Genomic DNA, 15,475 nt, shown 5'->3' with positions numbered 1-15,475 from the left:
TTTAAAGCGGACCACGTCACCTAAGTAAGAGCGTGGGAATCCTTACAAAGTGAAAGTACAACATCATTACAGACAAGCGTGGGAATCCTTACAAAGTGAAAGTACAACATAATTACAGAGAAAGTAGAAATAAAAGACAAGCGGCGTTAAAAAAGACTTTTATGTGCATTGGAGGGTGAGTAAAGGCACTTTGCGACAGAATACACTGGTTTACGGCATCGGTCTACTTTAGCCTTTTTGGAGACTATTTAGCTCACTTTTGACAATATTGGAACTTCCATCCATCCATTTTTACCGCTTGTCCCTCTCGGGTGGCTGAAGCACATCCTAGCTACATTCGGGCATAAAGACACGACCATGATTGTGGATTAGTCAAATATGAAATAATCCACTAGAACAACTGTCGTAAAGTTGACTACTTCTTGCTGGTATTTGGCCATTAATGTCATCCTTTTTTTTCCCATAGTCACACTCCTAAATACACTTCTCTATTTAATACACATTCTTGATTTCTAATAATAATAATCAGTTGACTACTTCTTGCTGGTGTTTGGCCATTAATGTCATCCTTTTTCTCCCATAGTCACACTCCTAAGTACACTTCTCTATTTAATACACATTCTTTGTTTACAGTTTACCTGAGCAGTTAGTAACGTCACACAAACAAAGCAATAACGATGACGGATAATAACGGAACGAAAGTAATAAAACATAAAAAAGTACATTGTGTGTTTTAGATCATATTCAAAAGTGCGCCACGTGTGCGCACCGGCGCCGTGGCTTAGTTGGTTAAAGCGCCTGTCTAGTAAACAGGAGATCCTGGGTTCGAATCCCAGCGGTGCCTTTTCATGTATCATTTTAATTCCGATCAAACATCTTATGACGTCATATATACATATCTTATATATAATAATAATAATTAATAATTATATATAATCTTATATATCTTCCTGCAGGTGTACTCACAACTAATGCTGTTATATACATCATATTTGTACATGCATATGTGTACATACATCATGTGTACATACATCATATATGTACATACATCATATTTGTAAATAGTATGTACAAATATGACGTATGTACAATGTACAATGTATGTAGTACATACATCATATTTGTACATACATATGTGTACATACATCATATATGCACATACATCATATATGTACATACATCATATTTGTACATACATCATATTTGTACACATACATATATGTACATACATCATATATGTATGTACATCATATATGTACATTATATTTGTACAAACCCCGTTTCCATATGAGTTGGGACATTGTGTCAGATGTAAATATAAACGGAATACAATGATCTACAAATCATTTTCAACCCATATTCAGTTGAATATGCTACAAAGACAACATATTTGATGTTCAAACTCATAAACATTTACTTTTTTGCAAATAATCATTAACTTTAGAATTTGATGGCAGCAACACGTGACAAAGAAGTTGGGAAAGGTGGCAATAAATACTGATAAAGTTGAGGAATGCTCATCAAACACTTATTTGGAACATCCCACAGGTGAACAGGCTAATTGGGAACAGGTGGGTGCCATGATTGGGTATAAAAGTAGATTCCATGAAATGCTCAGTCATTCACAAACAAAGATGGGGTGAGGGTCACCACTTTGTCAACAAATGTCTGAGCAAATTGTTGAACAGTTTAAGAAAAACCTTTCTCAAGCAGCTATTGCGAGGAATTTAGGGATTTCACCATCTACGCTCCGTAATATCATCAAAGGGTTCAGAGAATCTGGAGAAATCACTGCAAGTAAGCAGCTAAGCCCGTGACCTTCCATCCCTCAGGCTGTACTGCATCAACAAACCACATCAGTGTGTAAAGGATATCACCACATGGGCTCAGGAACACTTCAGAAACCCACTGTCAGTAACTACAGTTGGTCGCTACATCTGTAAGTGCAAGTTAAAACTCTCCTATGCAAGGCGAAAACCGTTTATCAACAACACCCAGAAACGCCGTTGGCTTGGCTGGGCCTGAGCTCATCTAAGATGGACTGATACAAAGTGGAAAAGTGTTCTGTGGTCTGACGAGTCCACATTTCAAATTGTTTTTGGAAACTGTGGACGTCGTGTCCTCCGGACCAAAGAGGAAAAGAACCATCCGGATTGTTCTAGGCGCAAAGTGTAAAATGCAGCATGTGTGATGGTATGGGGGTGTATTAGTGCCCAAGACATGGGTAACTTACACATCTGTGAAGGCACCATTAATGCTGAAAGGTACATACAGCTTTTGGAGCAACATATGTTGCCATCCAAGCAACGTTACCATGGACGCCCCTGCTTATTTCAGCAAGACAATGCCAAGCCACGTGTTACATCAACGTGGCTTCATAGTAAAAGAGTGCGGGTACTAGACTGGCCTGCCTGCAGTCCAGACATTGAAAATGTGTGGTGCATTATGAAGCCTAAAATAGCACAAGGGAGACCCCCGGACTGTTGAACAACTTAAGCTGTACATCAAGCAAGAATGGGAAAGAATTCCACCTGAGAAGCTTCAAAAATGTGTCTCCTCAGTTCCCAAACCTTTACTGAGTGTTGTTAAAAGGAAAGGCCATGTAACACAGTGGTGAACATGCCCTTTCCCAACTACTTTGGCACGTGTTGCAGCCATGAAATTTAAGTTAATGATTATTTGCAAAAAAAAAAAAAGTTTATGAGTTTGAACATCAAATATCAAATCATTGTATTCCGTTTATATTTACATCTAACACAATTTCCCAACTCTCATGGAAACGGGGTTTGTACAGAAATATATGTACATACATTTACCATGAATTGATTAACGTGGACCCCGACTTAAACAAGTTGAAAAACGTATTTGGGTGTTACCATTTAGTGGTCAATCGTTCAGAATATGTACTGTACTGTGCAATCTACTAATAAAAGTCTCAATCAATCAACATCATATTTGTACATACATCATATTTTTTTTATTGAATTTTTTTTGTCATAAAGAAATACAATCATGTGTGCTTACGGACTGTATCTCTGCAGACTGTATTGATCTATATTGATATATAGTGTATATATTGTGTTTTTTATGTTTATTTAATACAAATTAAAAAAAATAAAAAACATTTTTATTTTTATTTTTTTTATTTCTTGTGCCGCGGCCCGGTAGTTGGGGACCACAGATTTACAGTCAAGTATGTTGTTGTTTAGTTTGTGGATCCACTGGAAGAAGCCGCTGGAGATGTTAGCTGCAATCCCCCTGCTGGTCGACAGAGGGCGTGCTGAGCGTGGATGCGTGTGTTGGAGTATTTGAACGCGTGCGTGTCCGTCAAGTGTCTCCGCGTCTGCAGATCCTTCAGAGAGGAGGAGGAGAACATGCTCTCCAGAAAAGGTGCTTATATCTCTTCTACACCACCCCCGGCCTCATGGCGTCAAACCCCGTCCTCTTTATTGGCGTCTCCATCGGACCGGAAGTGCAGCTGTGCCGGCCTAATGACGTATGTCCTCTCCCTCTCTCTCCCTACATCTCCTGCTTCCTGTGCGTCCTTTCCCGGCTCGCTGATGCCCGATGTCAACTCACTTGGACCCGCCAGTGATGACCATGCAGTCGAGGAAGAGGAGGCCGAAGGGGAAGAAGGAGAAGCCGGCTCATCATCGCAGGTAAGCCGCCGGCATGTGGGGAGAGGCGGGGCCGCAGACCATGATCCATATCTGCTTATACTGAGTGCACTGTGGACACACATGCTTTATACTGAGTGCACTGTGGACACACATGCTTTATACTGAGTGCACTGTGGACACACATGCTTTATACCAGACCTGGGCATTGTGCGGCCCGCGGGCCGCATCCGGCCCTTTGTACGTCCCTGTCCGGCCCGCGTGAGGCCAATTATAAATTACAAAATAAATTTTAAAAAGCATCTATTTCGAGTGTGCAATACAACGGTGCTGCTTTTGTTTTGAAAAGCGTTATTTGTATTACTTCCGTGTGGACGTATGCTCGTGCGCGCAGCGGCAATCTCAAATTACAAAATAAATTTAAAAAAACATCTTTGTCGTGCGTGCAATACAACTGTGCTGCTTTTATTTTGAAAAGTGTTATTGTGCGTATGTCCTGTGAGGGAAGGCGCACAGCGACTAAAAAGAGAAAAGTTGATGACGAATGGCGTGTTTTCAACAAGACAAGTAAAGGTAAAGCTGTGTGCTTATTTGTGGTACACACGTTGCTGTGTTTAAAGAATATAGTGTAACCACCTGCTGAAGTAGATGTTGTCTTCTTGAGTTGCGTAAATGAGGAGTGAGGAGACGTGCGTGTGGAAGGAACGAGATAAGTTGAGCTGTGTTAGTATAGCTTGCTCAATAAAAGTTTAAAAAGAGCGTCAGACTTGATGTGCACTTCTTCTGGACGCTACAATTGGTGGCAGAAGTAAAACTTTGCGCATACTGCACTGTTTGTGTGCTACGTCATCGGGAGGTACGTGCCACGTGAGGAGCTCGCCGCAAAGAGAGAGAGAGAGAGAGAGAGAGAGAGAGAGAGCGTTTACAGGTGCAGCCACGCTGCTTGCCACGGGGGGAATTCCGCCCTCAATGAAGACTCCCAGGTTTGATGGCAAGGCGAACTGGGAGGCATTTCATCCCACTTGTGACATCAATTGTAGCGTCCAGAAGAAGTGCACACCAAGTCTGATGCACTTTTTAAACTTTTATTGAGCATGCTATACTAACACAGCTCAACTTATCTCGTTCTTTCCAAAAGGAAAACCAATCCTCACTCCTCATTTCCGCAACAGCAACGCTTCCTCCTTCTTCGCCAATCACCTTACAGGCGTGCTACGTTCACAACGTTTTCTTATCTGGTTAAATAAAGGTTTTACAACAAAGAGGATGCAGGATAAAGTGACAGAAATTGAAATTTTTGCGTTGTATTATACATCAGGAAGTGTTGTGTAAGAAAGTGTTAAAAATAAAACCATCAAAAGCCATCTGCTTTTGTATAAAGATAAGTTAGGTTAAATGAAAATATTATTATTATTATCTATCTTACGGTATATCAAAAATAATTTGAGCAAAATTTAATTGAAATATTGTCAGTGTGGCCCCCCAGCAGTGCTCAGGTTGCTCATGCGGCCCCCGGTAAAAATTAATTGCCCACCCCTGCTTTATACTGAGTGCACTATGGACACACATGCTTTATACTGAGTGCACTGTGGACACACATGCTTTATACTGAGTGCACTGTGGACACACATGCATTATACTGAGTGCACTATGGACACACATGCATTGTGGACACATGCATTATACTGAGTGCACTGTGGATACACACGCATTATACTGAGTGCACTGTGGACACACATGCATTATACTGAGTGCACTATGGACACACATGCTTTATACTGAGTGCACTGTGGACACACATGCATTATACTGAGTGCACTGTGGACACACATGCTTTATACTGAGTGCACTGTAGACACACATGCTTTATACTGTGTGCACTGTGGACACACATGCTTTATACTGAGTGCACTGTAGACACACATGCATTATACTGAGTGCACTGTGGACACACATGCTTTATACTGAGTGCACTGTGGACACATGCATTATACTGAGTGCACTGTGGACACACATGCTTTATACTGAGTGCACTGTGGACACACATGCTTTATACTGAGTGCACTATGGACACACATGCATTGTGGACACACATGCATTATACTGAGTGCACTATGGACACACATGCATTATACTGAGTGCACTGTGGACACATGCATTATACTGAGTGCACTGTGGACACACATGCATTATACTGAGTGCACTACGGACACACATGCTTTATACTGAGTGCACTGTGGACACACATGCTTTATACTGAGTGCACTATGGACACACATGCATTATACTGAGTGCACTATGGACACACATGCTTTATACTGAGTGCACTATGGACACACATGCATTATACTGAGTGCACTGTGGACACACATGCATTATACTGAGTGCACTGTAGACACACATGCATTATACTGAGTGCACTATGGACACACATGCTTTATCCTGAGTGCACTGCGGACACACATGCTTTATACTGAGTGCACTATGGACACACATGCTTTATACTGAGTGCACTGTGGACACACATGCTTTATTCTGAGTGCACTATGGACACACATGCTTTATACTGAGTGCACTGTGGACACACATGCTTTATACTGAGTGCACTGTGGACACACATGCTTTATACTGAGTGCACTGTAGACACACATGCATTATACTGAGTGCACTATGGACACACATGCTTTATACTGAGTGCACTGTGGACACACATGCATTATACTGAGTGCACTATGGACACACATGCATTGTGGACACACATGCATTATACTGAGTGCACTATGGACACACATGCATTATACTGAGTGCACTGTGGACACACATGCATTATACTGAGTGCACTGTAGACACACATGCATTATACTGAGTGCACTATGGACACACATGCTTTATACTGAGTGCACTGTGGACACACATGCATTATACTGAGTGCACTGTGGACACACATGCTTTATACTGAGTGCACTGTAGACACACATTTATTATACTAAATGCACTATGGACACACATGCTTTATACTGAGTGCACTGTAAACACACATGCTTTATACTGTGTGCACTGTGGACACATGCTTTATACTGAGTGCACTGTAGACACACATGCATTAAACTGAGTGCACTATGGACACACATGCTTTATACTGAGTGCACTGTGGACACACATGCATTATACTGAGTGCACTGTGGACACACATGCTTTATACTGAGTGCACTATGGACACACATGCATTGTACTGAGTGCACTATGGACACACATGCTTTATACTGAGTACACTGTGGACACACATGCTTTATACTGAGTGCACTGTGGACACACATGCATTATACTGAGTGCACTATGGACACACATGCATTGTGGACACACATGCATTATACTGAGTGCACTGTAGACACACATGCATTATACTGAATGCACTATGGACACACATGCTTTATACTGAGTGCACTGTGGACACACATGCATTATACTGAGTGCACTGTGGACACACATGCTTTATACTGAGTGCACTGTAAACACACATGCTTTATACTGTGTGCACTGTGGACACATGCTTTATACTGAGTGCACTGTAGACACACATGCATTAAACTGAGTGCACTATGGACACACATGCTTTATACTGAGTGCACTGTGGACACACATGCTTTATACTGAGTGCACTGTAGACACACATGCATTATACTGAGTGCACTATGGACACACATGCTTTATACTGAGTGCACTGTGGACACACATGCATTGTACTGAGTGCACTATGGACACACATGCATTGTACTGAGTGCACTATGCATTATACTGAGTGCACTATGGACACACATGCATTGTACTGAGTGCACTATGGACACACATGCATTGTACTGAGTGCACTGTGGACACACATGCACTGTACTGAGTGCACTATGCATTATACTGAGGGCACTATGGACACAAATCATTGGATCTGTGTGTGTGTGTGTGTGTGTGTGTGTGTGTGTGTGTGTGTGTGTGTGTGTGTGTGTGTGTGTGTGTGTGTGTGTGTGTGTGTGTGTGTGTGTGTGTGTGTGTGTGTGTGTGTGTGTGTGTGTGTGTGTGTGTGTGTGTGTGTGTGTGTGTGTGTGTGTGAAGTATTTGCAGCCTTCATTCATTTACACTTTATGGCTTATTTGGAGTGTCCAAGTGCCATCAATTTGCTAGTTGAATAATGCATGTTTGCAATTGTGTCAGCAGTCTGCTGACACAAGCTGTCTGCTTTTTTTTTAAATGTCATTATTGATTCCTAGTTGTGTGTGTGTGTGTGTGTGTGTGTGTGTGTGTGTGTGTGTGTGTGTGTGTGTGTGTGTGTGTGTGTGTGTGTGTGTGTGTGTGTGTGTGTGTGTGTGTGTGTGTGTGTGTGTGTGTGTGTGTGTGTGTGTGTGTGTGTGTGTGTGTGAGAGAGAGAAAAAATAGGACTGTGTGCAGTGGTTGTGCATGTGAATTGGGAGTGTGGAGGGACTGCCCAGGGATGAGTATATATAGTTCACATTTCAACCAATACTACTTTCTTATCAATACTTAAAAACTGTTTCGGTGCTTAAAGGTTGCCTAAAAATGAAAAAAAACCAAAACATGCACATTTTGTAAAAACAAATCACATAAAAAAACACCACCAACCTTTTGATGTGTCTGCAGTTGTGAGATTCCCACAGACTAGTAATTGAAAGTCTTTACAAAGTCAAGGACTTTTGAATGATTTTTTACTGTCCATTTTTCCCATACATGTAAGACATAACTAGACTTAACGGTTGCGTGGGAATATGTACACTGGAACACATTTCCAAGCTCGGCTAGAGAGTGGCCAAACGGTTTGTCATTTAAAAAATATCAAATAGACGCCATGTTGTCTCTACAAAACAAAAACAATCCTCAGTGAAACAATTCAAGAAGAAATGGAAATGGCTGAGGGGTCTAATAACGTCTTGAGTTCTGTTGTCAACTAAATGCAACATCATTGGTATGAATCATATAATAATTACCTTTTCAAACTGGAAGGCCGGTTTTTAAGTTGTGAATGTGCTTTTATTCTGAAGGCGTCTCGCTCAGAGGATGTCACTGCCATTTGCAGCAAAATACTCAAATTATACAAATTAAATGACAACTAATACAACCCATAAAAATGGTCTTAATTATCGCAGCAGATTTGCAATATTAAAGCTCATAATGCCGGTTTTTGTGAATGCAGCCTAAATTGCCTAACCGTCATTGGTGCATAATGAGGAAGTGCTTTGGTTTTTATGTTGTGGCTACCGGCTAGCGTTGCTAGCGGTGTTATGAGGGCTGCTGCCGGCGTGTTGAGGTCAGTAATCGTTTAAAAAGTCATCCAAATAATTACTTGTGTAAAAGTATGTAAGTATTCAGTGAACAAAACTACTCACATACTGATGACTGGTGAGGAACTTCTGATTCATTTAGTGGCTATTTTTAAAGGTACTTGGATTGCTAGTAGTGTGTGAGGGGATAGACACTGGATGGAATACAAAAAACTGCATATTTTACAGTCACTTAGGACACTACAACAGGGCTAATGTTAGCATAACGTTAGCTAAAACATAAAAAAACCATCTACAACTTACCACAACCTATTTGATGTAGTTGGAAGTGGAATTCCTGTACGCTGAAATGTGAACATTTCTTCTGACACAGATGACAGCACGTGATATAATTGTTATTTTTTTGTAAGTGACCATTGAAGAGTTGCGCTGTATGCAGTTTGAGTGGCGGTCAAACAGAGTCATGTGACTGGAGGAAGTCTCTCTGACCAACAGTCATCAATAACCAACAACATGATGATGTCAGTTAATGCAGACATCTGAATGAGCAGGGTAAAACTAACCTTTCTTTTTCACAAAAATACTCCGGTAAAAGTCAAAAGTATGTCACATTAAAACTACTCTGACAAGTCCAATGTATTCAAAAAGTTCCTGAAGTAAATGTAAGTGAGTATTACTACATCTCTGCATGTAGTACAAACCCTGTTTCCATATGAGTTGGGAAATTGTGTTAGATGTAAATATAAACGGAATACAATGATTTGCAAATCATTTTCAAGCCATATTCAGTTGAATATGCTACAAAGACAACATATTTGATGTTCAAACTGATAAACTTTTTTTTTTTGCAAATAATCATTAACTTTAGAATTTGATGGCAGCAACACGTGACAAAGAAGTTGGGAAAGGTGGCAATAAATACTGATAAAGTTGAGGAATGCTCATCAAACACTTATTTGGAACATCCCACAGGTGAACAGGCAAATTGGGAACAGGTGGGTGCCATGATTGGGTATAAAAGTAGATTCTATGAAATGCTCAGTCATTCACAAACAAGGATGGGGCGAGGGTCACCACGTTGTCAACAAATGCCTGAGCAATTTGTTGAACAGTTTAAGAAAAACCTTTCTCAAGCAGCTATTGCAAGGAATTTAGGGATTTCACCATCTACGCTCCGTAATATCATCAAAGGGTTCAGAGAATCTGGAGAAATCACTGCACATAAGCAGCTAAGCCCGTGACCTTCCATCCCTCAGGCTGTACTGCATCAACAAGCCACATCAGTGTGTAAAGGATATCACCACATGGGCTCAGGAACACTTCAGAAACCCACTGTCAGTAACTACAGTTGGTTGCTACATCTGTAAGTGCAAGTTAAAACTCTCCTATGCAAGGCGAAAACCGTTTATCAACAACACCCAGAAACGCCGTCGGCTTGGCTGGGCCTGAGCTCATCTAAGATGGACTGATACAAAGTGGAAAAGTGTTCTGTGGTCTGACGAGTCCACATTTCAAATTGTTTTTGGAAACTGTGGACATCGTGTCCTCCGGACCAAAGAGGAAAAGAACCATCCGGATTGTTCTAGGCGCAAAGTGTAAAAGCCAGCATGTGTGATGGTATGGGGGTGTATTAGTGGCCAAGACATGGGTAACTTACACATCTGTGAAGGCACCATTAATGCTGAAAGGTACATACAGGTTTTGGAGCAACATATGTTGCCATCCAAGCAACGTTACCATGGACGCCCCTGCTTATTTCAGCAAGACAATGCCAAGCCACGTGTTACATCAACGTGGCTTCATAGTAAAAGAGTGCGGGTACTAGACTGGCCTGCCTGTTGTCCAGACCTGTCTCCCATTGAAAATGTGTGAAGCCTAAAATAGCACAAGGGAGACCCCCGGACTGTTGAACAACTTAAGCTGTACATCAAGCAAGAATGGGAAAGAATTCCACTTCAAAAATGTTTCTCCTCAGTTCCCAAACCTTTACTGAGTGTTGTTAAAAGGAAAGGCCATGTAACACAGTGGTGAACATGCCCTTTCCCAACTACTTTGGCACGTGTTGCAGCCATGAAATTCTAAGTTCATTATTATTTGCAAAAAAAAAAAAAGTTTATGAGTTTGAACATCAAATATGTTGTCTTTGTAGCATATTCAACTGGGTTGAAAATGATTTGCAAATCATTGTATTCCGTTTATATTTACATCTAACACAATTTCCCAACTCATATGGAAACGGGATTTGTACATAGCATATATTACATACGTGTAATGAACCCCAAGTTACCTTTAAGAAAAGTATTATCATTCATATCAGCACACGGTATGTGTTTGAAACTTAGCTAAACCGACTAAATCCAAAAACAGTCTTTTTTTTAATTTTTTAATTTTTTTTTATCCAATCCACTTTGATTCTATCGCACTATTAAGAACAAAAGTGTCACCAGAGTGCTGCACATAAAAATAAACAATTAAAGTAATCCAATTACATGCATTTAAAATGAAACAAGTAAACCATAAACAAACAAATTAGAGATGTCCGATAATATCGGCAGGCCGATATTATCGGCCGATATATGCGTTAAAATGTAATATCGGAAATTATTGGTATCGGTTTTTTTATTATCGGTATCTGGTTTTTTTTTGTTTTTTGTTTTTTTTATTAAATCAACATAAAAAACACAAGATACACTTACAATTAGTGCACCAACCCAAAAAAACTCCCTCCCCCATTTACACTCATTCACACAAAAGGGTTGTTTCTTTCTGTTATTAATATTCTGCTTCCTACATTATATATCAATATATATCAATACAGTCTGCAAGGGATACAGTCCGTAAGCACACATGATTGTGCGTGCTGCTGCTCCACTAATAGTACTAACCTTTAACAGTTAATTTTACTAATTTTCATTCATTACTAGTTTCTATGTAACTGTTTTTATATTATTGTACTTTCTTTTTTATTAAAAAAATGTTTTTAATTTATTTATCTTATTTTACAATTTTTTAAAAAAAAGTACCTTATCTTCACCATACCTAATTGTCCAAATTAGGCATAATAATGTGTTAATTCCACGACTGCATATATCGGTTGATATCGGTATCGGTTGATATCGGTATCGGTAATTAAAGAGTTGGACAATATCGGAATATCGGATATCGGCAAAAAGCCATTATCGGACATCCCTAAAACAAATAATAATAGAATAAAACAATACAATACATCAATCAAATAGAATAAAACAATAAAAATAAATTAATATGATAGAATAAAACAGTAAAAGACCCAGAGGACCAGAGAATAAAAGTGGGTTTTAAAGGCCTACTGAAAGCCACTACTAGCGACCACGCAGTCTGATAGTTTATATATCAATGATGAAATCTTAACATTGCAACACATGCCAATACGGCCGGGTTAGATTAGTAAAGTGACATTTTAAATTTCCCGCGAAATATCCTACTGAAAACGTCTCGGTATGATGACGTTTGCGCGTGACGTCACGGATTGTAGCGGACATTTTGGGACAGCATTGTGGCCAGCTATTAAGTCGTCTGTTTTCATCGCAAAATTCCACAGTATTCTGGACATCTGTGTTGGTGAATCTTTTGCAATTTGTTTAATGAACAATGGAGACAGCAAAGAAGAAAGCTGTAGGTGGGAAGCGGTGTATTAGCGGACGGCTGCAGCAACACAAACACGTAGCGGCTACGTCGTAGCCGGTGTATCTTTGTTTACATTCCCGAACGATGACAGTCAAGCTTTACCATTGGCCTGGGACAACAGAGACTCTTACCAAGAGGACTTTGAGTTGGATAGCAGACGCGGTACCGTGAGTACGCAGCTGCGGCTTCCAAACATTTGATCACTTGCCCGTACGTGCGTGCCGCTGTGTGCATGTCACGTACGTAACTTTGGGGAAAAAAATGTGCTGTATGAACTTTGGGGAGGTGAACGGTACTTTGGGCTGTGGGATTGAATGTGTTGTGCGGGTGTTTGATTTGTATTGGCGGGTTATATGGACGGGAGGGGGGAGGTGTTTGTTATGTGGCATATTAAATATAAGCCTGGTTGTGTTGTGGCTAATAGAGTATGTATATGTCTTGTGTTCATTTACTGTTGTAGTCATTCCCAGCTGAATATCAGGTCCCACCCGCCTCTCACAGCATCTTCCCTATCTGAATTGCTTCCACTGCCCTCTAGTCCTTCACTCTCACTTTCCTCATCCACGAATCTTTCATCCTGGCTCAAATTAATGGGGTAATCGTCGCTTTCTCGGTCCAAATCGCTCTCGCTGCTGGTGGCCGTGATTGTAAACAATGTGCAGATGTGAGGAGCTCCACAACCTGTGACGTCACGCTACTTCCGGTACTGGCAAGGCTTTTTTATCAGCCACCAAAAGTTGCAAACTTTATCGTCGATGTTCTCCACTAAATCCTTTCAGCAAAAATATGGCAATATCGCGAAATGATCAAGTATGACACATAGAATGGATCTGCTATCCCCGTTTAAATAAGAAAATCGCATTTCAGTAGGCCTTTAAGACCGGACTTGGGGGCCACTCTGACATGGAGGGGCAGAACATCCCAGAGAAGGCTCCTAGTCTTAAGCCTCCTTTTAGGCCCCACAAGTTTGAAGTGGCCCTCAGAGCATGCATTTGGATGAGGTCCGTGAAGCCAGTCCATTCAAAGCTTTAAAAACAAACATTTTCTAATCAGTTCTAAAACCAACAGGAAGTCAACGCAGAGAAGCGAGAATCTAGTGATGTGCTCTTTTTTAGGTTCCCATTAAAAGTGGTGCCACAGAGTCCTGGACTAAGTGTTAGCGGGACCGTGCATTTGGACTTATTTCAGTGTCAAGTGCACTGCAGTAGTCCAGACCTGGTGACATAGAAGCCTGCACCACCTGTTCAAATTGTTTTAAAGAGAAAAAAGATTTCATCTTTGATAAAAACGTGATTTTTAACAACGCCATTGATTTGTTTGTCCAATGTAAAAGCCTGGTCTTTAATGACTCCAAGGCTGGATGTGTCCAATGTAAAAGCCTGGTCTTTAATGACTCCAAGGCTGGATGTGTCCAATGTAAAAGCCTGGTCTTTAATGACTCCAAGGCTGGATGTGTCCAATGTAAAAGCCTGGTCTTTAATGACTCCAAGGCTGGATTGGTCCAATGTAAAAGCCTGGTCTTTAATGACTCCAAGGCTGGATGTGTCCAATGTAAAAGCCTGGTCTTTAATGACTCCAAGGCTGGATGTGTCCAATGTAAAAGCCTGGTCTTTAATGACTCCAAGGCTGGATGTGTCCAATGTAAAAGCCTGGTCTTTAATGACTCCAAGGCTGGATGTGTCCAATGTAAAAGCCTGGTCTTTAATGACTCCAAGGCTGGATTGGTCCAATGTAAAAGCCTGGTCTTTAATGACTCCAAGGCTGGATGTGTCCAATGTAAAAGCCTGGTCTTTAATGACTCCAAGGCTGGATGTGTCCAATGTAAAAGCCTGGTCTTTAATGACTCCAAGGCTGGATGTGTCCAATGTAAAAGCCTGGCCTTTAATGACTCCAAGGCTGGATGTGTCCAATGTAAAAGCCTGGTCTTTAATGACTCCAAGGCTGGATTGGTCCAATGTAAAAGCCTGGTCTTTAATGACTCCAAAGCTGGATGTGTCCAATGTAAAAGCCTGGTCTTTAATGACTCAAGGCTGGAGAAAAAAGTAGAGTTCCTTATTTCAAGCTAATCCTTGCTGCCTTAGGACCGCTCCCTAAAACGAGGTCCCAGCATGCAGTGTGTTGTGCACGTTGCCATAGAAACCCTTGCACGCAGGCCAGTAGCCGTAATAACACAGCGAGACCCGGGCAGTCGCCAAGGTCTGACTGGCGAGTCGAGACAGAGGAGAGACTGCTGCTCGTAAATTTTGACGATGGGCTCTCTGGTTGACCTTTGAACTGTTGTAGATCTGTGGGTAAGTTGACCTCATCCTTTAGAGAAACCATCTTATGATCCACTTTGCTTTCCAGTACCAACCTTTTTGTTGTGATAGCCTGGAGAACCTGACTTGATGAACTCCACCACACGTGCAACAACTCCTACGGCAGCCCGTTTAGGCAGCTGCCTGGTTAGGCTGGAGAGGACTGTGCAGCCCGTTTAGGCAGCTGCCTGGTTAGGCAGGAGAGGATTGTCAAGCCCACTGATTAGACACATTCCTTGTGTAGCCATAATGCAACAAAACCATAAGGATGCTGACACGGCATTTCCAAACTCAATTGACTCGGGTCAACAAATTGACCGCATGAAATCGGCGATGAAGGATCAGACAATTATGACTTCAGCAGCTACAATTACTTCCAACACAACAGAGCAGGTATTAACTTGCTAATCATTTCTGCATATGTTACAATGTGTTCACATTTCAGCCAATACGGTGCCAATGTCCGGTACCTGGGTATTGATACTGGCCCTCAACGATACCAATTTTTGGTAATTGTGTGTGTTTTAACAAATATCAAATGTTTTTGATAATAAAAATGCCATTTTTTTTATTGTAACATTTCAAAATTGTTGTTGAATTATCACAATTC

General features: G+C 41.0%; 1 protein-coding gene and 1 non-coding gene across 6 annotated transcripts in view; both read left to right on the top strand.

Annotated features, from left to right (window-relative positions):
• Positions 1-15,475, top strand: part of srpk2 (SRSF protein kinase 2) — a 196,333-nt gene that overhangs the window by 33,321 nt on the left and 147,537 nt on the right. For 4 of the 5 annotated variants that reach the window (XR_009827538.1, XM_062061265.1, XM_062061262.1 and 1 more), the window contains exons 3-4: positions 3,210-3,390; positions 3,593-3,659. Coding sequence is in view for 4 of the 5 variants with exons in the window: in XM_062061265.1 (XP_061917249.1) it covers positions 3,291-3,390; positions 3,593-3,659 (167 nt within the window). In the remaining variant the exon portion in view is untranslated. Of the gene's footprint in view, positions 1-3,209; positions 3,391-3,498; positions 3,660-15,475 lie in introns of those variants that run through there. The other variant, XM_062061264.1, reaches the window with a different exon arrangement.
• trnat-agu (transfer RNA threonine (anticodon AGU)) lies at positions 771-844 on the top strand. Its single transcript has one exon. It is a non-coding gene; the product is annotated as a tRNA-Thr (tRNA).

This window comes from Entelurus aequoreus, linkage group LG10 (assembly GCF_033978785.1).
Source record: "Entelurus aequoreus isolate RoL-2023_Sb linkage group LG10, RoL_Eaeq_v1.1, whole genome shotgun sequence".
Taxonomy (NCBI): domain Eukaryota; kingdom Metazoa; phylum Chordata; class Actinopteri; order Syngnathiformes; family Syngnathidae; genus Entelurus; species Entelurus aequoreus.
Note: the sequence above shows the minus strand (reverse complement) of the source record. Positions and strands in the feature narration are given on the sequence as shown.